We start from the raw sequence: 23,480 nt of genomic DNA, 5'->3' as shown, positions 1-23,480 counted from the left end.
ACGAACTGTGCTGCCGACCCTTGCGCCAAATCCATCGAAGCCACGAGAGACAAACGCGTTTAGTATCATGATAATGGTCGACACAGGATCTTCGACAGGGGGTCTTGTAATACACGAGCGAGATAGAGTTAGACAGTTGTTTTGCCAATTCACAAATGCAATGTAACACAACATACGTCGCTACAGTAGGCTGACATAAATTGGTTCCCCGTATAGTTCGGCTCACATTGAGGGTTATGGCCCTGGTAAACTGGTGGTGGTTGCAAACGTATGTTTTTGGATTTGTAACATTTTGGGCCGAAAAAGGTAGTAAATTAGTCAAGCCTTTCACATTACCCCCATATCTTTTGACAGTCGACCCCTTTTGTACTTAAATTGTTGTTGAATGGACAAGCGACCTCCGCGCCCGTCTTTTATCCTATCGAAAATCTCGCCTGGTCTCCCGACGCATCGGTACTCTTGGTGACCAAAACGACCTAGTTATATAGATAGGTTGCGCAAACTCCATGTGGTGTCAGAATACTTGAAACAACCTGTCTGACGCCCCGCAACCTTTTTGGGCTCATGAAAGTCGTAGACCCTGACAGAATCTTCTTTTTGTAATTCGAGCAAGTTCCTGGAGGCACCATCAGAAAAGGACCAGCTTAGGTCTCGTCTGGGGCGTGTAGCATTCAAGCAGGCGGCTCTGATTGTTAACCACATATTGGGCTAGACTCAATGGCAAAACTCCTGTTCAAACACGTTGAGAAGTCTGGTACGGCAAAGGTGGATGCTCAAATTGCCGGTATCAAAACGAAACAGCAACCGAATGGGATAAACTCGTCGAAGGAGGTTAAATCTGACAAGATCCATTCAATCACTCACTTGTAAAGCCTTTGACAAGTTTCATAGATTGAAAGCATGAAAAAGATACAAACGAACCCACCTTGGATTCGTGTCAGGCTGCAAGACCTCCAATCAGTGTCCCTTGGTATTAAAAACGGTAATAATGTCCATAGAAAACGTTCCTGCCATAGTCGAAGGCTGACTCTTCCACCCACCACACCATTCATCTCTACAGATGCCACTTCAGCGAGCGCCCACTTGACTTGGGTAATCAAGTCCTCTCACAAAACATCTAAACCTCGTTGCTTTCTGTTCTGCTTCCATTACCCGCCACTGGTTGACTTTGAACGCCCGAAGTATCATTGCCCTTCTTTTGTTGGATCTTTCGCCATCCCATGCCCCAGGCAAACAAAAATGTCCCTGCTGAAGCACCCAGCGCAACGTAAAAAGTCTTGTCGATGGCATAGGCGTAGGAGCGCAAAACGCCGGGAAGCTCGTCTGGGGTGACCACCGAGGAGAAACCGGTCGCGCCAGCATAGGTTATGGCGCCCACGTTTGCCGTGGGGGCGAACTTAGGAATGGCCGCTTCCAAGCAGCTGTTGAAGACGAGTTGCGCAATCGTCAGCGCGAGAGACCCTCCGAAGGTCTGTGTGAAGATGACTAGTGACATGCCGAGCGGGATTTGCTTGGCTGGGAGTGTGTTCTGGATCGCAATGACGGGCTGGTTGGGAGGAAGAGAATCAGCCAGGAGACCTTTCCAGGTATGATCTGGGAAACAAGAGGGGTCTCACCGTTTGCATGCCACAGCCTCGACCAAATCCGGCGACGAACTGATACATAACCCACTGGGCAACCGTTGCCTTGACCGTTAGGGTTGTCGTCAAACCAGCGCCAACAAGCATGATGGCGGAACTAGCCAATGCCCAGGGTAAATAGTATCCCATTTTTCCAACTGTGGATGTTAGTCTTTCAGAACCATGCAGCCAGTGGCACATCCATAATCCCTCTTGATCACTTACTGAGTGCGCCGGACAAGATGGCCATGACCAGCTGAGGCAAGATCCCAGAGAGGAGATAAACACCGCTCATAAGGGCGGATGCTCCTTTGACCGCTTGGAAGTAGATGGGCATGTAGTATGAGAAGCATAGTAACGCGCCAGAAAAGAAGCCTAGGTAAAGAGAAGCACTCCAGACTTCACGCCGGCAGGCAACAGAGCCTGGGATCATGGCATCGTCACCGACGCGGTGCTCCCATGCCACAAAGATGGCCAAGGAGACGCCGGCCCCGCAAAACAGGCCGATCACGGTAGGACTGTTCCAGGGGTAGTCGGACCCTCCCCACGAGAGCGCCAGCTCTATCATGACGGCGAAACCAGCAAAAAAGAGGAAGCCAGTCAGGTCGAGTTTGGAAAGTATGGTTCTCAGACGCGTTTGACCAGACGCAATCTCAGGGGAGCGATGATCAGGGATACGAATGGTGAGGAGCAGAACAGCCGCCAGAGCACCAATGGGTAGGTTGACGTAAAAGCCTAAGTGAGTTGTTAGAAGAGACGTGTTGAATTGGTATCAGAAGGACACTCACACCATCGCCAACTAGCTCCCTGTGTGAAAGCGCCTCCAACGAGCGGTCCACACACGATGCCCATTTGGCTCACTGATTGGCAGAGTCAGAGGCGATATCACCATTTTGGTTCTGCTTTGGTAGTTACTCACATCCCATCATGGTCCCTACCATGACTGTGTACATTTTCAGTTAGTGATTGAGTGGGTAAATAGGCGAGAGGTGAGCCACGCACGCGGTTGCTTGTCTATGGGGGAACTGGCAGAGACGATGGTGAGGGCACCGTTCATGATACCAGAGCCACCAATGCCGGCCACGGCTCGGCCGACTATCAATGCCTTGGACGACTGGGCAGATCCGCAAACGGCAGATCCGACCTCGAAGACGAAGAGGAAGGCAAGGAAAGTGTACTACACTGTGTTAGCCATGTGGCCGGGAAAGAGAGCAGCCAAGGGCTATACCTTGTAGCTCGTCAATGTGTATAGCCGGCCAGCTAGAGGCTGCAGGGCGCAGCTGTTGGGTCCAAAAGCAGTCAGCAAATAGATAAATGGGAGCGATAAGGCGGGCTGGATGGGCGGTGGTGGAGGGACGTGACGCACTTGGCCAGGAGAAAGGCGCTGCCGTACCACCCGACGTCGCCAAGGGAGTGGAAGTCGTTTGTGATTTGAGGAATTGCCTGGTCGCACGAGGTCAGGAGATTACAGACTAGCAGATGGCAGATTTGGAAGAACTTGCCGTCACGATGATGGACATGTCGAGGAGCATGACAAAGGCAACAAGAGTGACCGAGGCAAGCACCAGCCAGAGCTGGACACCGGAAAGGTACTCCCGTTTTTCCACATCCTCCACCACCTCCTGTGTGTTTCCGAGCTCTTTCGGGGGTATCTCGTCGACGTGATCGCGTTTCTCCGGCGCGCCGGCGGACACAGAAGTGTCGTTGACGGGTTTATCCATCGTCCTGGATGCCGGTGGCCACGCGACGTGTTTGCGTTAGACCGAGGTCGGTGGGGTTTTCTTTGAAGTCGACCGAGTATGAAGAGAAAAAGCGGGTATCAAGAACACGTTCGTGGCACGATGCAGAAACTTCAAAGGCCAAAAAGAGATGGCCGGGTGAAGACAAGGCTGCTGTTGGAGCTGTTGTCTTTCCGAGAGAGTCAAGTGGCTTATGGCTTGGCGCCTGTAAACCGGCATCGTAAACAACAAATAAGCTAGGGACGGGGCGAGCCGCTGCTTAAGTAGGCTGGGCTTGGCTTGGCTTGAATCCCGAATTCCTTCTCGGTTGTGGACGGTGTTAGTCAGCCTTCAGGTACCTACCTACCTAAGGTAGGTAGATAAGACAGCCGGCGTGCTGAGCGAGCGTTCTTGGTGAGAAACACTATCGATAGCACATCTCAATGGCGGACCTTGGGAAGCGCGGTAGTTGCTTACAGGAGGTACATTCGCTTATTCTTCCGTTTCGCTACTGCCACTATGTTTACGAGATGAACCACGAAAGCAGCCGTGAATCCAACCAAATCCTGTTCCCACTTAGACGTTCAGTGCTTTGGGTTTCCGATTCTTATACAAGTTGAGGAAACGCCTCGCAGCCTCATCGATGTCGCCCTTCCTGCTGGGAATGTGGTGCCCGCCCTGGAACTCTAGTATGTCGGCGTTTTCAGGGGAAAAGTGCGTCACGGCCAGTTTCCGCGACCCTTGAAGAGCAAAATCTTGCAGGCCTTGGAGATGCACGCTCGGCACGTTGATCAGGATCGCTTTTTGGTCATCCGGCGACTCGGACTTTATGTAGTCCGTGGCCTCCTCGGTGTAATAGCAGCAGATGAACATGGCCACGTCCATCTTTGGGAACCACGGCAGCCTTCCCATCTGCTGCTGCCAAATCAGCAACGCGGCCACCAATGCGCCCTCGGAAAAGGCGATGACCCCGACGATGGGAATCTGCGGGTTGTTCTTCTGCCAGTCCTCGACAACCTTCTGGACGGGTTTATTCACGGCCAAGACCCGGCCGCCCACCGACGAAGTCTCCGCGCTGGGCCTCTCTTCGTCGTTCGCTCGGTTCACTCTAGTGTTTTTGTCACCGTCGTCCTTCAGAAACCAGGAACGGTACGGGCCCATGCCTCGAAACAGCGGCAACACACCCGGACCGGGCTCGGATTCGAAGGGGGCGGTGGCATAGACGAATTCGAACTCATGTCGTAACGCCATGCGGAGTTTGGCCGTCTGAACGCGGAATATGTTGGCTGAGCCACCAGACCCGTGGATACACAGAAGCACTCTGGGGGCGCTGGGCGGCGTCGTGAGTTGAGCTTTTGTGACGCCCATGATGTCAATCGCTTGCGGGGTTTGTCGAGGGTGTCAGAATTCTGGAATGTGGTGCTGTCAGACTGCGACGAAAAGAAAATCGGGGTTTCGTGATGGTGGTGCATATCATACGGTGACATACCTTTTCGTGACTGACGAGAAGAGAGACCTGGAGAGAAACCGCACTGGCTACCCAGACGGCGGCAAAACGGCATCTCGGCTTCGGTTTTACGACCCATTTTGTGAAACCTATGAAAGCGTGCCCGCCATGTTTGCCTGAGTTGATCTTAGCCATAAACCGCCAAACGTCTTACACGCCGATGTTCGGCGTTTCCCATCTCAACACCGAAAAACGCCGTGTTGAATGTCGACCGGGCCGCAGGTGGATACGCATCGGGAGGATGCTCGATGTATCCAGTGTTTAGCGGCAGGATGCTCTTAAATAACACCCTGCATTAATAACCAAAAAAAACAGGTCCGGAAAAGGGACATTTGAAGCACTCGATACAGCACGCATACAAGGTGTCGAATCACACTATAGCTTCCCATTATCCGCCTCCCTCCCCCTCCCCTCCCCTCCCTTCCCCTATCTTTCCCCACACACAGACAAGAAAGACAAAAATGGGCAGCCTGGCGACCGAAGCCGCGTTTACCCCGCCTGCGAAGCAGAGGGCCATGACGGTAAACGATAACGATGAGGTGGTCATCTGGGACGACGCGCCGTGCCCCAAGCTGCCCGCGGACCAGGTCTACGTCCGCGTCGACGCCGTCGCGCTCAACCCCAGCGACACCAAGATGCGAGGTGCCTTCGCCACGCCGTGGGCCTTCCTGGGCACCGACTACTGCGGGACGGTGGTCGCGGTGGGGTCCGGCGTCACGCACGTCAGGGTCGGCGACAGGGTCTACGGCGCGCAGAACGAGATGTGTCCTCGCACGCCCGACCAGGGGGCCTTTGCCCAGTACACCATCACGCGTGGGGGCATCTGGGCCAAGGTGCCCGACGGCTGGGCCACGGAAGCAGCCGCTGCCCTGCCTGCCGGCATCAGCACGGCCGGCCTAGCCTTGAAGCTTCTTGGCATCCCATTGCCGTACACTAGTGATGATGCCAAGCCTGTCAAGACGACGTACGTCCTGGTGTACGGCGGGAGCACCGCCACGGCCACCATCACGATGCAGTTCCTGAGAGAGTATGTTGCAGTCCCAAGAATATCTTTCTCCCTTCTGTTGCCATGAAATCGAAAATTTTGTGATCATGATAGTCTGCTGGCAAGCGGTATCACCTCCTTCAACCACCCTCGTCAGCGATTATTTTGTTCCTTTGACGACTGAGACCGTGTCTGACATTTCGGCAATTGTACGATTCTAGGTCCGGATACGTTCCCATCGCCGTTTGCTCGCCTCACAACTTCGACCTGGCCAAGAGGAACGGTGCCGAAGAGGTGTTTGACTACCACGACTCACAATGTGCCGAAACGATTGTAAGACACACACACCCTTTCCCTGCCGAGACAAAAATTAACAAGAACCCCTCTCCTTCTTCCCCCCCTCATCAGCGTGCCTTCACAAAAAACAACCTTCGGTATGCACTAGACTGCATCACAAACGTCGAGTCCACGACGGCGTGCTTCAAGGCCATCGGCCGCGCCGGTGGGCGGTACGTCTCTCTCAACCCCTTCCCCGAGCACGCCGCCACGCGAAAGATGGTGACGACCGACTGGACCCTCGGCCCGACCATTTTCGGAGAGGGCTCGACCTGGCCTGCGCCCTACGGCCGTGAAGGCTCCGACGAGGAGCGCGAGTTTGGAGCCCTGCTCTGGCGCGTCGCCGGAAGACTCGTCGAGGAGGGCAAGCTGCGGCATCATCCCTTGCGTGTGATACACGGAGGGTTCGAGCAGGTGAAGCAATCGATGGAGGTCGTCAGGGCCGGCGAGCTTTCGGGAGAGAAGATTGTCGTTGTATTTGAGCGTTAGATTTAGTGGCACATTGCGAGAGTCTACCGTCTGTCTCTAGTCTGTTGGCTTCGAGATGTGAAGGCGGTCACGGTTGATTGAACGCCAATATCCAGTCAAGTTTTTGGCTCACTGGCACATCTGTTTCGTGATTTCTATGATACTCGATGTGCTGTCAACGTCTCGCAACCGTTCCGCGCTAAGTCCTGGTTGTCTGTGGCGACAAAATCTTGGACAGAAAACAGACGGTATGCTGTCTCGTCAGCCGCAGAATCTCTGCATGATGCCGATGGAAGTTCTGGAGATTGCTGATATAGCCAAAATCACTGCCCGCCCCCTCCCGCATCACACCGAGGAACCGAGCCGCTTGCGTAAACCCTGCCGAGCCCTTCCTCTTCTGCAACGGGAAGAGGGCGTCCCCGTCGCCCTCGGCAGGCAACGCCTCTCTGGCCATGATGCTGTTCCCCCAGGGCACGCCGAGCTCCACCTCGACCTTGCACAGGATGCCGACACCCGTGTGCAGAGTCGTGCAGGCCGACACCAGCGAGCTGGCAAGGGGGTGCAGGTGCGAGAACGACTCGCCCACCAGGAAATCGACCTCGGCGCCGTTGGCGGAGATGACGTCCCCGGGCGGCTGCCGCAGCGCGTTCTGCGAGGCCTGGGTGGACATGTCCTGGCACAGCGTCTCGGCCAGAGCCTCCATGATTTTGACGCACACCGTGTAGCAATGAGACGCGAGGAGGACCGTTCGAGTATGCTGGCAGCCCTCCAGCACGCCAGGCTTCTCAATCGGCCTCTGGACCTGAAGAGTCGTCAGAAAAGCCTGGAAGGTGCCGAAAACCTCGCCAATGGGATCTGTGAGATCGCGGGTGGGGGGGGTTAGCCTGGACCAGATCACTCATGCCGGGGAAAACAGGGATGGTAGCAGACGCTCTTACAGTTTTGGATCTCCTTACGGTCCCACTGGTTGGCCAAAAAATGCACATAGTCCTCCAGAATCTTTGATATGCTGGACAGGCGCTCGAAGACATCTTGCTGCTCGCTAGCCGTCGCGGTGTTGGTCCCTTCCTTTGCCGAAAGCGGCGTCGACGTCGTCTGCGGGCTGTAAAGTGTTTGGCCCAGGAGGTCATGATACTCCCCTAGAGGGCCCCCCGTGAAGTCTTGCCAGGTCCATTCCTGTAAAAGGTCGACGGCATCTCCATCAAGGGTGCCCGGCCACTCGGGCGACAGCTTGTCGGATGACGCATCGTCCCCTCCGGCTGGGATAGGAAGCTGTTGCGACTGGCCGGCCCCTCCCCGCGCGGCAGAGGACGCGTTACCCTTCACCCTTGTTGACTGTCTGGGATTCCTCTGGCTGTAGACGCATTTGTGTCCAGCCCGCTCACAACGCTGACACTGTGTGGGAGACCGCGTGTTCCGAGAGCATTTGAGTTTCTGGACGTGGCAGCGGTCGCACGACCTGCGGTACGACTGAACGGAAAGCTTGTTCGCGGCAAAGCTGGTCGCCTCCGGGGCTTGCTGCGGGGGAGTTCGGCAGACGTCCATTGTGTGTGCTGCAGTATCCCCTGTGACTTGTGAGTCGCGACAAGGAGACGGGAATAAGAAGGGGGCCGTTTCTCAAGAATCAATGCCGAAGCCTGGAAGGGAACTCTACGTGGAACAATCTGGGCGCGCTACATACATAGTCTGGTACAAAGCAAAGTCTGGCTGCAACGTCTTGGGTATTTAATAAGAGCCAGCTCACTTGTCCAGCATTGCTTTCCAACTTGGCCCCGAGCCAGGGAATCGAATCCTTTGCGAGCAGCCACAACAATATGGAACTGGTGGCCCGCCAGAATACGACGTAAGAGCTGATGTCCTCCGTCTCCATATGTATATGTAGTCATGGCGATGTTGCATCGCAGAGGCCCGGTGCATACCTGTAGCAGGCTACTCAGGCAGGCGGGGAGTATCCATAGATTTGTTTAGTCAAGGCAGCGGCTAAGGGGCCGTCCCGTAGCCCCATGCCTATCTGAAAGGGTCTGACCGTCTAGGTTCCGTGGCTCCTCCGATGCCGTTATCGACGGTGAGACGGGAAACGAAGGTTGCAGGTTCAAGGCCAGTTAGGAAGGTGGTGGCGTAGGGCAACAAAACGGCGGGCCGTTGGATGGTGTCGAGCGAGTGAGTTGAGTGAGTTGAGTTAGAGTGCCTTGGAAGCCGAAGCGGATAGATCATGTAATTATGTAAAGGTACCCTAAGCACTTAGGCTAGTTGTGATTGGACCGCAACGGCCTGTCGTTGAGCGCCAGCGGTGCTTAACCAATCGGAGAGCAGCATTGATCGCCCCGGGAAGAACAGTTCCACCGACCCCCACTCTCCCTGTAATTGTGGAGACACGGAACTGGCCACCAAAGCTTGATCTGGTCCCGCTAGTGTAGCTAGGGTACCTAGTGTAATCTACCTACCTACGTTAGGTACCTTAGTGTAACGTAGTGAGTGCGCACCCTATCCCATTCCTCCTCCTGCACCACATCCCATCCCTCCCGCTTTCAATGATAATCACCTGTACCCCTGCCAAGCAAACTCAGCACAATGTCAGAACCAAACAACCTGCGAACCAGCTGGGGGTGGCTTCTGAACCCTTTGAATACGGCGGGCGACATGGGTCAAGAGAAAGAGTGAGAACTGATCCTGCAGCCGATCATGCCCGCTGTATGGATGGACTCTTCTCTTCCTTCTGTGCAGGCACAGAGAGCACAGAGTAACGGATGCCTTACAGTCTCATCTCTTCCAGCCCCTAGAAGTCTCCTCTTTTCTCTTCATAGCCGAGTACATGCATAGCCGACGCAATAATCGAGTCATCCGGGTGGAGCAACTCGGAACTTCATTGCCGTTTCATCAATCAACCACTCTGGAGATGATTGCCCTGTTGGTGGTTGCTGGCCGCTACAACCGCTGCGTCGTGTCTGTCTGCCTCGCCAACGCCGCTGGCGGGTCGTAGGATTCAATGCTGGGCGGCACAGCGCTCCAAAGGTCCACAAACTGCCGCAAGGCAACGCAATCGTTTTTCTTGTCGTCGATCCAACCACGTCGCCCATCGTGGTCTGAACCCGCGCCGTCGCTGGTTCCCGTTGCCGTTGCTTCTCTCTTTCCACTTAGTGCTGCCGCTGCTGGTCAAGGAGTCGAGGAGTCGAGGAGTCGAATCCCTCCTTCTTCAACATCCGCTCTAGGGCAAACGGCATCTTCAGCAACGGTCTGCATCCGCCGACCAAAACGGTATACCAGGATCGGAATCCGGATTCCAATCTGAACCCCAATCCCGACCACGCCACGCCGAAGAGCTCGGCCGACGCGACGACGCCGTAACATTGCAGGCCACGTGCCCTACCGCTGCGGTATCTATCTCGTTGTCTGGTCTTGCCTGGCTTTTCCTCCACACATACTCTTTCTCACACGCAGATACATACAACGCGGCATCAGTATCGACTGTCCATTGGTGCCCGTCAGAGATATCGCCAGCTCTGTTTTGAAGCACCCCTCGTTCTGGCGGATCCGGCCTACCGACTGCTTCACACCTAGGAAGCTGGGAGATAAGGTATGCCGCCTGGTTTCTACTACGACACCACTCAGTCCCCCTTTGGTCCTCCAATGCGGACATCTAATGCGGCCGGGATCGTATCTAATGCACGCAGTCTGCGCAGTGAGCGCGTCGCAAGACCTCTGGAGGGGTTTTAAGGGGGCGTCAACAAATCATTCTATTGTGATTGCTGACAACGGATGTCGAACAGATCGTGGGATCTACTCTTTTTGCCCAAGGCCCATTTTGGCGCAAGCCCTCATCCGTCATGATTCCCTCTTCGCTTCTCCCGTCCCGCTTCCGGGGTGAACAGCCGGACAACCGGCCTTCTCCACCGTCCACGCTAAACAGGAAAGTCGCCTCCATCATACAATGCGTCTCGAAGATCGCCTACACCCACCCTATACACACAATATGCATCACCGCCATCTTAGCTAGCACGACCTACGTCCAAGTCGTCAAGGAAACCTTCTCGGACGCCACACGTACCACGTCCAGAACGGCCGAATGGACTCCCTTGGCCGAAGGAAGCAGGCATCTCATTGCCGGCCCCGAGACCAACTGGAAGTGGAACAACTTTGACGTCGCAACCGACCTACCCAGCGACGCCGAGCACTTGGCACTGGCTACCCTCATCTTCCCCGACTCATCGCCCGACCGCCTCGTGTCTGCGCCTTCTCCGCACACTGTTCCTCTCCCCAGCAATCTCTCCATCGCTCATCTGCCGTTGACCTTCAACAACCCGACCGCCTACTCGCATGAGAGCGCTCTGGCCTTCTCCATCAAGTACAGCGAGGCCCCCGAGTTTCTGGCTGCAGTCCAAGAGATACCCAGCGTACCTGCCGACTATGAGTCCTCCGCCGTCAAGTTGGGAGAGACGGAACAGAAGATATGGATCATGAGGCTCGCCAGGGCTCACACCAAGAGCATCGTCGCTCGCTGGTTCCATGACGCCTGGACCGAGTTCCTCTACCTGCTGAGGAGCGCAGAGACGACCGACATCATCATCATGGTCCTCGGCTACCTTTCCATGCATCTTACCTTCATTTCTCTTTTCTTGAGCATGCGGAAGCTGGGATCCAACGTGTGGCTAGCCACCAGCGTCCTCATCTCTTCCACATTCGCCTTTTTCTCCGGCTTGAGCGTGACGACAAAGTACAGTGTTCCTATCTCCACCGTGATTTTGTCCGAAGGTCTGCCGTTTTTGGTCGTTACCATCGGTTTTGAGAAGAAAATCCTGTTTACCCGTGCCGTCTTGTCGCACGCATTACAGCACCGCCGTCCCGAGGAGACATCCGCCAATCCTGCCCAGGGGGTTATCCAAACCGCCGTGCAAAGCGCAATTAGGGACAAGGGATACGAAATCGTCCGGGACTACGTCATTGAGATCGGTATACTTGTTGCCGGAGCTGTTTCTGGCGTCCAGGGAGGTCTGCAGCAGTTCTGCTTCTTAGCGGCCTGGATCCTCGTTTTCGACTGTATCTTGCTCTTTACGTTTTACACCGCCATCCTCTGTATCAAGTTGGAAATCAACCGCATCAAGCGTCATGCCGACATACGAAGAGCCCTGGAAGATGACGGCGTGAGCCGCCGTGTCGCCGAGAACGTGGCCTCGAGCAACGACTGGGCACTGAACGGCAAGCCCGGAGAGAATGGACTCTTGTTTGGCCCAGAGGCCCGGAGAGGAAGCGTGCCAAAGTTCAAGTTCTGGATGGTGGCAGGTTTCCTCGCCGTCAACACCATCAATCTTTGTACCATCCCTTTCCGTACTGCCGGTGTGGCATCCTGGACTGGTGGGATAGTGGCGACGCCCCCCGTTGACCCATTCAAGATCGCCTCCAACGGCCTGGACGAGATTCTGTTTAGGGTGAGAGGACTTCAACAGACCACCGTGGTCACTGTTCTGCCTTCTATCAAGTACGAGCTGGAGTTTCCCTCGACATACTACGCTAGCTCCTCGACTCAACACGGCGATCACATCGGTGACGACAACAACCACCATCAGCCTCTCGGGTACGGGTACGGAGTCGGTGCACAAATGGTCGGCATCGTCTCCACTAGCCTTGAAAACACAGTTGTCTTAAAGTGGATTATCGTAGCCCTGGCCATGAGCGTGATTCTCAACGGCTATCTTTTCAATGTAGCTCGATGGGGCATCAAAGATCCCGATGGCCAACAGGATCCGACTGACTCGGCCGAAGCGCCTGCGGCCGATTCGTTGACCGGTACACGCGGTACAGAATTACGTTCAGGTGGAGCCGAAAAGGCTATCCAACCGGAATTTGTGTCTCCTGCGTCGAGCGATGACGAAGACGAGACAGAGCCACGCAAGGTCAATGTCACCCCCCACAGCCAAGCCCAGCTGGACAAACTACTTTCCGAGAAGCGCATATACGACATGACGGATGACGAGGTCATTTCGCTTTCTCTGCAAGGCAAGATCACTGGGTATGGCTTGGAGAGGAGCCTTCGGGATTGCAGCCGCGCCGTTCGAGTTCGCCGCTCCATTATCTCGAGAACCCGTGCGACGGCTGAGAAGACTTGGTTTCTCGAACAGTCCAAGCTGCCTTACGAGAATTACGACTGGGAAAGGGTTCTGGGCGCCTGCTGTGAGAATGTCATCGGGTACATGCCTATCCCCGTCGGAGTCGCCGGACCCTTGGTCATCGACGGCCAGAGCTATTTCATCCCCATGGCCACGACGGAGGGAGTGCTCGTGGCCAGCGTCAACCGAGGCTGCAAGGCTATCAATGCAGGAGGAGGCGCTGTTACTGTCCTGACCAGTGACGGCATGACCCGTGGTCCCTGTGTGGGCTTCGACTCTCTCGAGCGTGCCGGCGCCGCCAAGAACTGGTTGGATTCCGAGGCAGGCCAGAGCATGATGAAGACGGCCTTTGACTCCACTAGCAGGTTTGCGCGTCTGCAGGTTATGAAGACTGCCATTGCCGGTACCAACCTGTATATTCGTTTCAAGACAAGCACGGGGGACGCCATGGGTATGAATATGATCTCGAAGGGCGTCGAGTACGCGCTCAACGTCATGGCCGCCGAGGGAGGCTTTGAGGATATGAAGATCGTCTCGTTGTCCGCCAACTACTGCATCGACAAGAAGGCCGCTGCCATCAACTGGATCGATGGGCGAGGAAAGGGCATTGTGGCCGAGGCCATCATCCCTGGTGAAGTTGTCAAGAGCGTCCTGAAGAGCAACGTAGACAGCCTGGTCGAGCTAAACGTGTCCAAAAACCTCATCGGCTCTGCAATGGCGGCTTCTTTGGGTGGCTACAACGCCCAGGCCGCCAACATCGTTGCCGCAGTCTTCATTGCAACTGGCCAAGATCCCGCACAGGTGGTCGAGAGTTCCAACTGCATCACCATCATGAAGAAGTAAGTATCTGTCCCTGAATGACTGTACGCGCACAAACACACATGCAAGAGGTGTTTAGTTTTTGTCCTAACGGATACTGACAATTCCTAGTCTCAACGGCAACCTCCAGATCTCGGTCTCGATGCCTTCTATCGAGGTCGGCACGTTGGGTGGCGGCACCATCCTCGAGCCCCAGAGCGCCATGCTCGACATGTTTGGCGTCCGGGGCTCCCACCCCACGGAGCCGGGCGAGAATGCCCGCCGGTTGGGACGCATTATTGGTGCCGCTGTCCTCGCTGGGGAGCTTTCGTTGTGTTCCGCCCTGGACGCCGGTCACCTTGTCAAGGCACACATGGCTCACAACCGATCCGCCCCGGCCACGAGGAGTACTACGCCCGCTCCCAGAACGAATGGAGCCACGACACCTATCGGCCTCACAATGGCATCGTCTACCGGGGAGAAGCAACAGAATGCTACTGCATAGGGAGGAACTTATAGATGACAAAGATTAGAATACAAGAACCGGCCCTGTTGCTTGATGTCATATCACTGTTTTCTAATGCAATTCATTTCCATAGATTTACAGTTATAGACATACGCCAAAATGAGAAAAAATCGATCAGAGAGATGCTCACACACCTCTGTGCTACTCCACGGGTGATCTTCCTGTGTTGCTCAGCCTGGTCTAGGGCACTCACGAGCAGTCTCTCTTTATGTCTCATGCTTCCAGGACGGGCCCGCTAGCTAATACATTTGGGCTGAGCTGTGTCAATGGCATCCAGGTGGTGTTGTATTCGAACAGTAGAACTTGTCACTCGGATCATTGATCGAGTCAACGAGAAGTTCTCGTAGTATGATTCATATGTGACGAGACGAAAAAACAGCCTATCTACCCCTATCCTGCTCGCTGATCAAGAAGCATTCCCACTCAGCTCTACCTATTGTCCGCACCGCCGACTTCTAAGACTGATGATCCGCCTTGACATGGCCCAATTTCCTCACCACCACCTCAGCCAGGCCGGTCACCGTGTTCCCCTCCATCAGCTCGAAGATGGGCACGTCGACGTTGAGCTGCGATGTGATCCAGGTACGCAGTTCGATGGCGACTAGCGAGTCGACGCCGATGGACGTGAGACTCTTGGACGCCGACATGTCGTCTTCTGCGAGTCCGAACATCCTCATCAGCTTGCGCGACATCTCTCGCAGAACGACACCCATCGCCTCGTCGTAGGAGGCCGCGCGGCCAAGCTCCCCGCGTATGTCGTCGTGGCCCTGCTGGCTGGAGGACCCCGCGACCCGGCTTCCCTGTACGGTGGCCTCACGATACTTGAGCCCCGCGAAGCGAGCCTCCTGGATCCAGCGGGCCTCGGACCAGTGGGCTCCCCTCGATGCGTTTATGCCTGTGATAACAACCCCCTGCGACGGGTCCGATGAGCTCGAAGGCGGGGAAAGGGACAAGATGGCCTTTTCGAGCAGCAGCAAGACATCCTCTTCGTGCAGAGCTTTGTAGCCGATCCTCACGAGACGCTCCGAGATTGACTGGCCAGCCTCGGCAACGTACCCCATGGACTTGACCATGCCGAGGTCGATGGTCGTGGCCGGCTTGCCCTGGGCTCTGCGATGTTGCGCGAGGGCGTCCTGGAAAGCGCTGGCGGCCGCGTAGTTGGCCTGGCCCGCGCCTCCCATGACGCCGACGAGGGAGGACAGCATGACGAAGAAGTCGACGTCCTGGGCAACGGTCTCGTGGAGGTTCCAGCTCCCCTGCACCTTGGGCCGCAGCGCCGCGTTGAAGTCGTCCGCCGTCATCTGCGTGAAGAGGGCGTCCCGGAGCACCATTGCGCACTGCAGGACGCCCCGGATGGGCGGCATCTTCTCCTGCTCGCGCCGCTGGAGCATCGCCTTGAGCTGTCCCTCGTCCGCCACGTCGCACGCGTGATGCAGCACGACGCAGCCGCGCTGCTCCAGACTGGCCACGAACGGGCTGCGCTCCGCGCTGCTCCGGGATAGGATGATCAGGTTCCTGGCGCCGTGGTCGACGAGCCACTCGCAGATCCTCCGCCCGATCCCTCCGAGGCCTCCCACGACGAGGTACGATGCGTCGGGTCTCAACCTGAGCGGCGACGCACCCCTACGCACCGGGACCAGATCCTTCTCCGATACCGTCACGACGAGCTTGCCCACGTGCTGGCCGCCCTGCATGGTTCGGAACACCTTTTCGATGTCGGAAATGGGGTATGCCGATACCGGGTCGACTAGGCCAAGTTGCTTGTCCTCCAGGAGCTTCATGATGTGCTTCAACGCCTCTTGGACCGCGTCCCCCTTGGCCCTCTCCCAGGCGAGGAGATCAACGCACTGGAAAGACACGTTCCGCATGAAGGTATGCATGCTCAGCCGACTGTCCTGCTCCAGGTCCTTCTGACCAATCTCGACAAACCTGCCAAACTCGGCCATGCAGTCAAATGTTGCCTGCAGAAGATGGCCTGCCAACGAGTTCAGGGCCACGTCCACGCCCTCGCGGCCCGTACACTCCCTGATCCCGTCGACGAAAGAGGCGTCTCGGCTTGAAAAGACGTGGTCCGGGCTGATGCCGAACTTTCGACAGACAAAATCGCGCTTGGCTTGGGTTCCCGCCGTGACGAAAACCTCGGCGCCCGCCAGTTGCGAGAGCATGATGGCGGCCTGGCCGACGCCGCCCGCGCCGCTGTGGATGAGGACCTTTTCTCCCTTCCGCAGGTTCGCCGTCGTGAAGAGGGAGATGTAGGCGGTCGCGAAGGCCTGGGGGATCGAGGCCGCGTCCTCGAAGCTCATGCCACTGGGGATGAGGACGACGTTGGTCGACGGGGTTTGAACCCTCGTTGCCCAGTGTCCTCTTTGCAGCGCGCAGACACGGTCACCCACCTTGAGTCCCCGTTCGGCCGCTGCTGCTTCTCCCAGCATCGTGATCACGCCAGCACACTCGAATCCCATAAAGGGCTCGGGATCTTGCTTAATCTGACCCATGGCGACCATGATATCCGTGAAGTTCAACCCAAACGTGACCGGTTCGATTTCGACCCAGTTGGCCGGGAGATCCGGGATTTTCTCTTCCCGGAAGCAGAGCGAATCCAAAAGCCCCGGTCTTTCGACGTGCATCCTAAGTCGGCTGCCTGGACTGCTCTTGAAAGGCTTCAGCGTGGCCTCGGCTGTATCAAAGGATCTCCAGCCAGGACTGTTGACGGCGCGCGAGACATGAATGATGCCGCCTCTCTCTGCATATTCGAAATCCGAGTGTTGGTTGGCCGCGCCCAGGGATGTGCGGAAGACCTCGCGGATGGCATCGATCGTCTCGGGGGTCCACGGGTCGCGCGAGGGATCGATGTCGAGCGAGATGCATGGTTTCCCGTTGGTCTCGTTTCGCAGAGTTCGCAACAGGCCGACATGCAGAGCCTTCCTGGGATCATCACAGGCCATGGTCGCTCCCCTAGCCACCCAGATGACGGCTCTGGAGTCCATCAGCATCGACTTGACTCGCGAAAAGGCGTCGGTTTCCATGCTCGAGAGAAGATTCTGCTGCATTTCGCCGAGGAATATGACCGTCTTGCCAGCTACATCTGCTTCGTCGAGCGAAGCTATAGACGGCGCGGAGCCTGTAGTTGTGGCGCCTGCGACAGATGATTGTAGATCGTTCAGCCACTCCGAAGGAGGAGGGCGGTCGCCGTACACCAGAACGGCGTCCGAGGACGAGTCCGTATCAGCCGTCACAGGCTCGGCTGTGGCTGAGGACATGATTGTGCTGATCATGTAGAAGTCCGTATCGTTGCAGTCACGGACTTCCAGCTCCACGCCGTTGAAGCCGCTCGCACTCAGCATCGTGCGCCACAAGTCAGGGGTGAGTGATGGCGTCAGCTGTCGTTCTTCCTCCTCGCTAAGCCACCAGCCTGGCAGTAGTCCAAAGGTGAAGAACAAGTCGAGCTGGTCGTTGGTGGTCTCAACGAGAACGAGCTTCCCCTCTGGCTTGAGAAGTTTCCGAACGTTGCTTAGGGTCCGCTTCATGTTGGTGGTCGCGTGCAGGACCTGACAGGCCACGACGATGTCGTAGGAGGCACACTCGAACCCCTGGCTCGCCGGGTCCTTCTCGATGTCCAAAGTGCTGTAGGTCATCACGTCTTGCCAGTCTGCAAACCGCTCACGCGCAGGTTCGAAGAAGCCGGCTGAGACATCGGTGAAGTCGTAGCGATCCACGGGCTTGGAATCTCCCAGCGCACTCAGTATGAGTTCCGTGCAGCCTCCCGTCCCTCCTCCGACCTCCAGGATACGGCATCGGGGGTTTTTGTGTGAAAGTAGTTTGATGAGCTCGCTCGCCTGCGTGTTGGACCGTTTCCACTTGAGCGCCTCGACGTAGTATCTGGACAGGAGCCGCCCCTCCATCATCAGCTCGAGGGGCTCGACCTGGCCACGCAACATTGGAAGCAGCTGAGGTCCCAAACGAGTTATCATCTCGCCGTTGACGCCGCCTTCCACGACTCTGGATCTTACGCTCGCTTTATGCTCGGCATCATCGAGGAGCCAGCTGGAGCTTCCGGGGCCCAACCGGTTCTCGCGGGCGAGCGCAAACTGTGCCGTCATCCAATGGTGAAACTTTTTCCAGTGGCCGTCTAGTCGTTCGATATCGTCGGTCGTTAGCTGTTCCATTGCTTCCGTTACGAAGTGGATTGTGCACCGTCGGAGGTCCATTATAAGATCCTTTTCCTGTGGCTCAGCTTCAGCGCTCAACTGACTGCTCAGTCGGCCGGAGTCCATCAAAGTGACATCTGGGGCCCATGACCAAGAGCTCCTAGTATCCCCACCACCGTCGGAATCCATGCTTTTTCCCGATAAACTTACTCCAAGAGACTGAAAGGAAAGGCCCTCGATCTCGATCAGTACGTCTGGGGTAGAAGGGTTGTCGTCGATGGTCACGCCATCAAACACGGCCAAGTCTGCGGAAAACGACTGAGAAGACTGTTTCTTCAGGCAGACTTGCGCACCCAGCACGGATCCAGCCCCGAAGTTGAAGAGGGTAGATGCTACTTTTAGCTTCTTGAGCCGTCTTGGTACCAGAGCGGCCTTCAATCTCTTGCCGGTCGAGACAAGTGGAGAGTATGCCGCCTGGATAGCCGAGTCCAACGTAGTCGGGTGCACTATGTGCTGACTCTCGTAAGAGCATGGCATGATAGAGGCAGTGTCGGCGACCTGGAAAGTGCAGAGGGACAACCGTCCGCTGCTCCGAATCTGTGAGATGTTCTGGAAGATGGGACCGTGACATATTCCCGTCTCGTGCAGAGATTCCCAGAGGATCTTTGGATCCGTCTTGCGGCTATACACTGTCGAATCCATCATCTTCAGCGCCGGCAAATCCGGAGCGTCCCAGCTGGTTCGGTCATGCTTCTCGATCCGGATCAGCCCGGTGCAATGCTCGGTCCAGATGTTCTTCTCTCCAGAGATGGAGTGGACAGAAAATGCGTACCACCCCTTGACCCCTAGAGACTTTTCATCACAAGGGCGAATGGCCAGGCGCAAATCCACGTCCAGCTCTGCGTCGACAGGCAGTACGAGAGCCTGCATGAGATCCACATCCCGTAGGTTGAAGAATGTCTTCTCGTCCGGGTTTGGCTGATGAGCTTGAGACATTGCGTCAATGGCCATGGAGATGAACCCGGCACCAGGGACGACGATGTCGGATCCAACGACGTGATCCCGAACCCACGGAATGTCAGACATCCGGAGCGTGTTCGTCCAGGTTGGAGAGGAAAATGGCGATAGCGGGTCTCGCGATCCGATGAGATGGTGTGGCGGGTGCTCGTTCTGCCTGAGAGCCCGACTGTTGCGCGGTTCTCTCCAGTATCGGAGTTGGTGGCTCCAAGAGTACGTCGGCAGGTCGTGAAGAACCTTGACTTTGGCGTCATCTCGACCGTGGGGAAAGTTGATGGCGTCCATCTCCAAACGATACCCTTGCCGCATGAGCGCCGTGGCAACGCCCTGTGTGGTGCCCACGGCGCATTTCCCGCGAGAAAGAGAACTGAGATAGGAGACTGACGCTCCTCCAAGCTCCGGCTTCTGCATGATTTGCGTTATGGGACCGCCCAGTGCCCCATGAGGTCCGATTTCAACAACGACGTCGACACATTGCTCTTTCGTCTTGGGGTCCCAGCACATCTCGATAAAGGAGGACTCGAACTCGACGGCTTGAAGCATACTCTCTGTCCAGTGGCTGGGAACCAATAAAGGTTCGAAGCTGCTCATACGTCTTCCCGTCTTAGGAGACGAGTAGACCATCGAACTAGGTGTTGTCGCCAGGTCGACATCGTTCGCCTCAAGCAGCCCAACCAGCAACGTCGCAAATTCGGCTGCCATTGGCTTCATGTGACTAGAGTGGAATGCTTCAGTGACTTTGAGCTTCCTGGCAAAGACTTTGTCAGCATGTAGCAGGTGCTCAAACTCTGCAATGGCAGGCAGGTCGCCCGAGACAGTGACACTGGATGGGCTGTTAACACATCCCACCACCAAGTGCTTGGCTTTGTTGTCTCCGATGACACGAGAGATGTAGTCATCCGCCTCGCTTCTGCCAAGGCCCACGGCCATCATGCCGCCCTTGGGACCGGATGTCGACTTGCCCTTACGCGTCAAAGCACCTCGGATGTAGGTGATGCCAATCGCAGATCGAGCCGACAAGACGCCAGCTGCGAAAGCTGCTGCGGCTTCTCCGCTGGAATGACTGGTGATGCCTGTGGGTCGAATCCCCCATGACCAGAACAGACGCACGACTGCGATCTGAATAGCGGTTGACAGCGGCAGGCTGAACTCGGCATCATTCACCCGTGTCGTCTCTTCGTCGCGGTGGAGCTCATCTATACAGATTAGTTTTGGAACGCGAAATCTTGTTTTTGGATCGTTGGAGCTTACCCATGATTGTCCATGTTGCTCCCATTTCCTTGATGTAGGAATCGCATTCAAGGATCGCCGTCTTGAACACCGGGTAAGCCTTGACCAGTTCCCGGCCCATGGCGTGCCATTGCGCCCCCTGGCCGCTGAACACCCAACCAACGCGGATCTCTTTGCTGGATCTTTCGGGCTGGTTTTGGCCGCCGTCTAGACTGGACAAGATGCCATCGATGCTGTCAGCCGCAAATACAGTTTTCCACGGGAGAGCCGAGCGACGAGACCCGAGAGTGTATGCGAGACTAGCGAGTAGGTTTCTCTCCTGGGTTGAGTCGGCATTTTCGATGTAATTCCGTAGGTTCGATATCATGCGCTTACACGCCGGTTCGTCTTTTGCACTGAGAATGTAGATACGAGCTGGGCCGGATGCTGCATTGACTGTTGCAGATCCGTTGGTTTGGTCCCGGTCCTGAGAGTCTGGGTTATGCCACTCGAGAATAACATGGGCGTTGGAGCCTCCGAAACCAAAGTTATTGACAGATGCGCGACGGATACCATCTTCCAGCGGCCAAGGTTGGGCGCTCGAGAGGAGCTGTTTAATGTTAGCCTCGCATGTGCGATTCATTAAATGGGGAGGGAGACGCGCCTTGATATTCTTCTCCTTCAGCATCAACTTCTTGTTGGGTCTTAGAAACCGGGGGCTGGGGGGCATCAGGCCCTTCTCCAGGGATAATGCCACTTTTATGATGCCCGCCAGACCACTAGCAGCTTCTGTATGTCCAATGTTGGCCTTGACAGAGCCGACATGCAAAGGCTGACCCCGAAATGCTCTTGATATGGCCGAAATCTCCAAGGGATCCCCTGTGGGTGTTCCAGTCCCATGAGCCTCGATGTAAGACGTCTGCGATGTGTCGATCCCAGCTCTGTTGTAGCACTCTCGTATGAGCTGTTCCTGTGCCATGTCGCTGGGGGCGGTGATGGCTGGTGTTTTCCCGTCTTGATTCAGCGCCGTTTCCCGGATGATGGTTCTGACAGGGTCGTGGTCGGCCAACGCTTTTGGGAGCGCTTTCAACACGATAGCGGCCACTCCTTCACCACGACCGTATCCATTGGCGCGAGAGTCAAAAGCATACGAGATGCCGTCGGGGGACAGGAACCTGATCGCAAAATTAGACGACTCGGCTTACAAATCGTTGCTGGAATGGGAATGCAGGAAGGGAGGAATTGGCCTCACCCGAGATTGGACATGGTCACGAAGACATCCGAGTTCAACATCAGGTTTGCACCAACCACAACGGCCATCTCCGACTCTCCCGCACGCAAGCTCTGGCACGCCAGGTGGAGAGCAGTCAGTGTCGTGGAACACGCAGTGTCGATGGTAACGCTGGGGCCACGCAGATCGAAAAAGTGCGATATGCGGTTTGCTACCATCGCACCCGCATTGCCCGTGATGAAATAGCGAGGCAGAGATTTCGGGTCGCGGTTGAGCGAATCGTGATAGTCTTTGTACATGATGCCGCCAAATACCGCTGTGTTGGTTCCTGCGGCACTTTCGAGAGGAATGCCAGCTAGAGAAGAGTGTTAGCACTAGCAAGCACATTGTATGTCTCGATGCTTCGGCACATACCACTTTCAAGAGCCTCATAGACAACCTCTAACATCAAGCGATGATGCGGATCCATATCCTGTTCGTTTATCAGATTCCTGTCGTTGACCTCACCAAGCAAATTCTGTTCTCACCCTAGCGACTTCACTGGTCATATTGAAAAACGAAGCATCGAACAAAGCAGGATCTTCGTCAAGAAAATGCCCGCCCTTCACATGGGTCTATTTTGAGGAGTGCCGGTGTCAGCAAAGATGCTCACGAGTATCGGGTCCCTTGGCCCAGTGGCTGTGCAAATCAACGAGGTAAATCTTACCGAACCAACCCTCTGGCCATCAGGGTGAAATACGCCGCCCACATTGAACCTCGAAGTTGGGATTTTGGACCAAGTACTCCGTCCTTGTTCGAGCAGTTCCCATAGCTTTTGTGGACTTGTTGTATCGCCAGAGAACCTGCATCCCATGCCAACTATGGCAACGGGGCTATGAACGAAGGCTTGACTCGAGGTCGACATTTTCTCTCAATATACTAGGCAGCGAGAAATGGTAAGCAGTGAATCTAAGACAACGAGGAGGGATAAGGGGGTGGGTGTTCTTACCGCGCTTCTGTAGATGAGTAAAATTGGGTTCAGAATCGCTTCAGCTTCAAATTGCGTCCACTCAGTATACCTCTAGCTGTGCACTTGGGCACAGGGGCAACTATCAGAATCAAAGGATCACGTGTAAATGGTCAAGTGTTCTGAAATTCTTGAGAAATGTTTTGGTTGTAGTCACCCGGCTTGGTACCAGTGAGGATAACTCAATGCGATTTGCACGTCAGGATCTTGATGCCGAATCGTACCTTGTGGATCTCGGCAGCTCGAAGCCTCCATATGTGCTATCGACACTGCCTGTTCAATACATAAACACTCGCTAGGTTCCAGTGATGGGTAACTACAACGAAAGGTCGGGCTGTACAACACATCGGCATTAGAGCCCCGACACTGCATGATGAGCGGGATAATTGTCTTTGAATGAAATACCGAACGGAGAGGGGATGTTCAACCTGTTCAGCTACTTGCCACGGTGACAGCAAGTTGGTAGGTCCCGAGACACCGCGCTCGTTTAGTGGGATCCCAACACCGGTATCTATTCTTGCAACGACGGGAGTCCGTCCCCGATCGTTAATACCGACCTGGGTTGATAACTCATTGTTTGGTGGTGGTCTCGCCGTATGACGGTGATAGAGAGGTTCGGCGTTACTACGTACTAAACCAAGTCACCGAGAGCTGTGAGCCTGTTGCAGTCCTCGGAGATCTATTCAGAGGCAAATGCACTATCGGCCTCTGTGTGGCCGGCCTGAAAGGTTCATTGTAGCCTACAGATCAAGGGATTGTTTGCATATAACCCCGATCCAAAATCCCGAAACACGCCGTGTTACCCGCCGGA

At 55.7% G+C, this 23,480-nt stretch overlaps 6 protein-coding genes across 6 annotated transcripts; 2 read left to right on the top strand and 4 right to left on the bottom strand.

The window, feature by feature from the left end:
• Nucleotides 1-903: 903 nt before the first annotated feature.
• CDEST_07225 (Putative major facilitator superfamily, MFS transporter superfamily) lies at nt 904-3,607 on the bottom strand. The gene is made up of 9 exons (XM_062923384.1): nt 3,122-3,607; nt 2,986-3,062; nt 2,848-2,899; nt 2,622-2,796; nt 2,539-2,562; nt 2,408-2,479; nt 1,845-2,354; nt 1,617-1,777; nt 904-1,546 (listed from the first exon to the last, which is right to left on the bottom strand). Exons 1-9 carry the CDS (start codon nt 3,338-3,340, stop codon nt 1,118-1,120), a joined length of 1,719 nt encoding a protein of 572 aa, XP_062779435.1. The 5' UTR covers nt 3,341-3,607; the 3' UTR covers nt 904-1,117.
• A 304-nt stretch (nt 3,608-3,911) lies between these two features.
• CDEST_07224 (Putative serine hydrolase FSH, alpha/Beta hydrolase) lies at nt 3,912-4,746 on the bottom strand. Its single transcript, XM_062923383.1, has one exon. It carries the CDS (start codon nt 4,703-4,705, stop codon nt 3,914-3,916), a length of 792 nt encoding a protein of 263 aa, XP_062779434.1. The 5' UTR covers nt 4,706-4,746; the 3' UTR covers nt 3,912-3,913.
• A 452-nt stretch (nt 4,747-5,198) lies between these two features.
• Nucleotides 5,199-6,792, top strand: CDEST_07223 (Putative GroES-like superfamily, alcohol dehydrogenase-like, NAD(P)-binding domain superfamily). Its single transcript, XM_062923382.1, has 3 exons — nt 5,199-5,871; nt 6,051-6,162; nt 6,238-6,792. Exons 1-3 carry the CDS (start codon nt 5,306-5,308, stop codon nt 6,652-6,654), a joined length of 1,095 nt encoding a protein of 364 aa, XP_062779433.1. The 5' UTR covers nt 5,199-5,305; the 3' UTR covers nt 6,655-6,792.
• A 39-nt stretch (nt 6,793-6,831) lies between these two features.
• CDEST_07222 (Putative zn(2)Cys(6) fungal-type DNA-binding domain-containing protein) lies at nt 6,832-8,186 on the bottom strand. The gene is made up of 2 exons (XM_062923381.1): nt 7,572-8,186; nt 6,832-7,488 (listed from the first exon to the last, which is right to left on the bottom strand). Exons 1-2 carry the CDS (start codon nt 8,176-8,178, stop codon nt 6,833-6,835), a joined length of 1,263 nt encoding a protein of 420 aa, XP_062779432.1. The 5' UTR covers nt 8,179-8,186; the 3' UTR covers nt 6,832.
• A 1,343-nt stretch (nt 8,187-9,529) lies between these two features.
• On the top strand, nt 9,530-14,037 carry CDEST_07221 (Putative Sterol-sensing domain, hydroxymethylglutaryl-CoA reductase, class I/II; the record flags this gene model as incomplete). Its single annotated transcript, XM_062923380.1, has 5 exons — nt 9,530-9,609; nt 9,792-9,974; nt 10,072-10,207; nt 10,401-13,573; nt 13,665-14,037. The coding sequence occupies 5 exons, from the start codon at nt 9,530-9,532 to the stop codon at nt 14,035-14,037; spliced, it is 3,945 nt and encodes a 1,314-aa protein (XP_062779431.1).
• A 367-nt stretch (nt 14,038-14,404) lies between these two features.
• On the bottom strand, nt 14,405-22,567 carry CDEST_07220 (Putative Acyl transferase domain superfamily, phosphopantetheine binding ACP domain, thiolase; the record flags this gene model as incomplete). Its single annotated transcript, XM_062923379.1, has 6 exons — nt 14,405-20,419; nt 20,475-21,607; nt 21,685-22,018; nt 22,078-22,135; nt 22,191-22,277; nt 22,370-22,567. 6 exons carry the CDS (start codon nt 22,565-22,567, stop codon nt 14,514-14,516), a joined length of 7,716 nt encoding a protein of 2,571 aa, XP_062779430.1. The 3' UTR covers nt 14,405-14,513.
• Between the last annotated feature and the right edge of the window lie 913 nt (nt 22,568-23,480).

The sequence above is a fragment of the Colletotrichum destructivum genome, chromosome 4, assembly GCF_034447905.1.
Source record: "Colletotrichum destructivum chromosome 4, complete sequence".
Lineage (NCBI taxonomy): Eukaryota > Fungi > Ascomycota > Sordariomycetes > Glomerellales > Glomerellaceae > Colletotrichum > Colletotrichum destructivum.
This window is presented reverse-complemented; position numbering and strand designations above follow the sequence as displayed.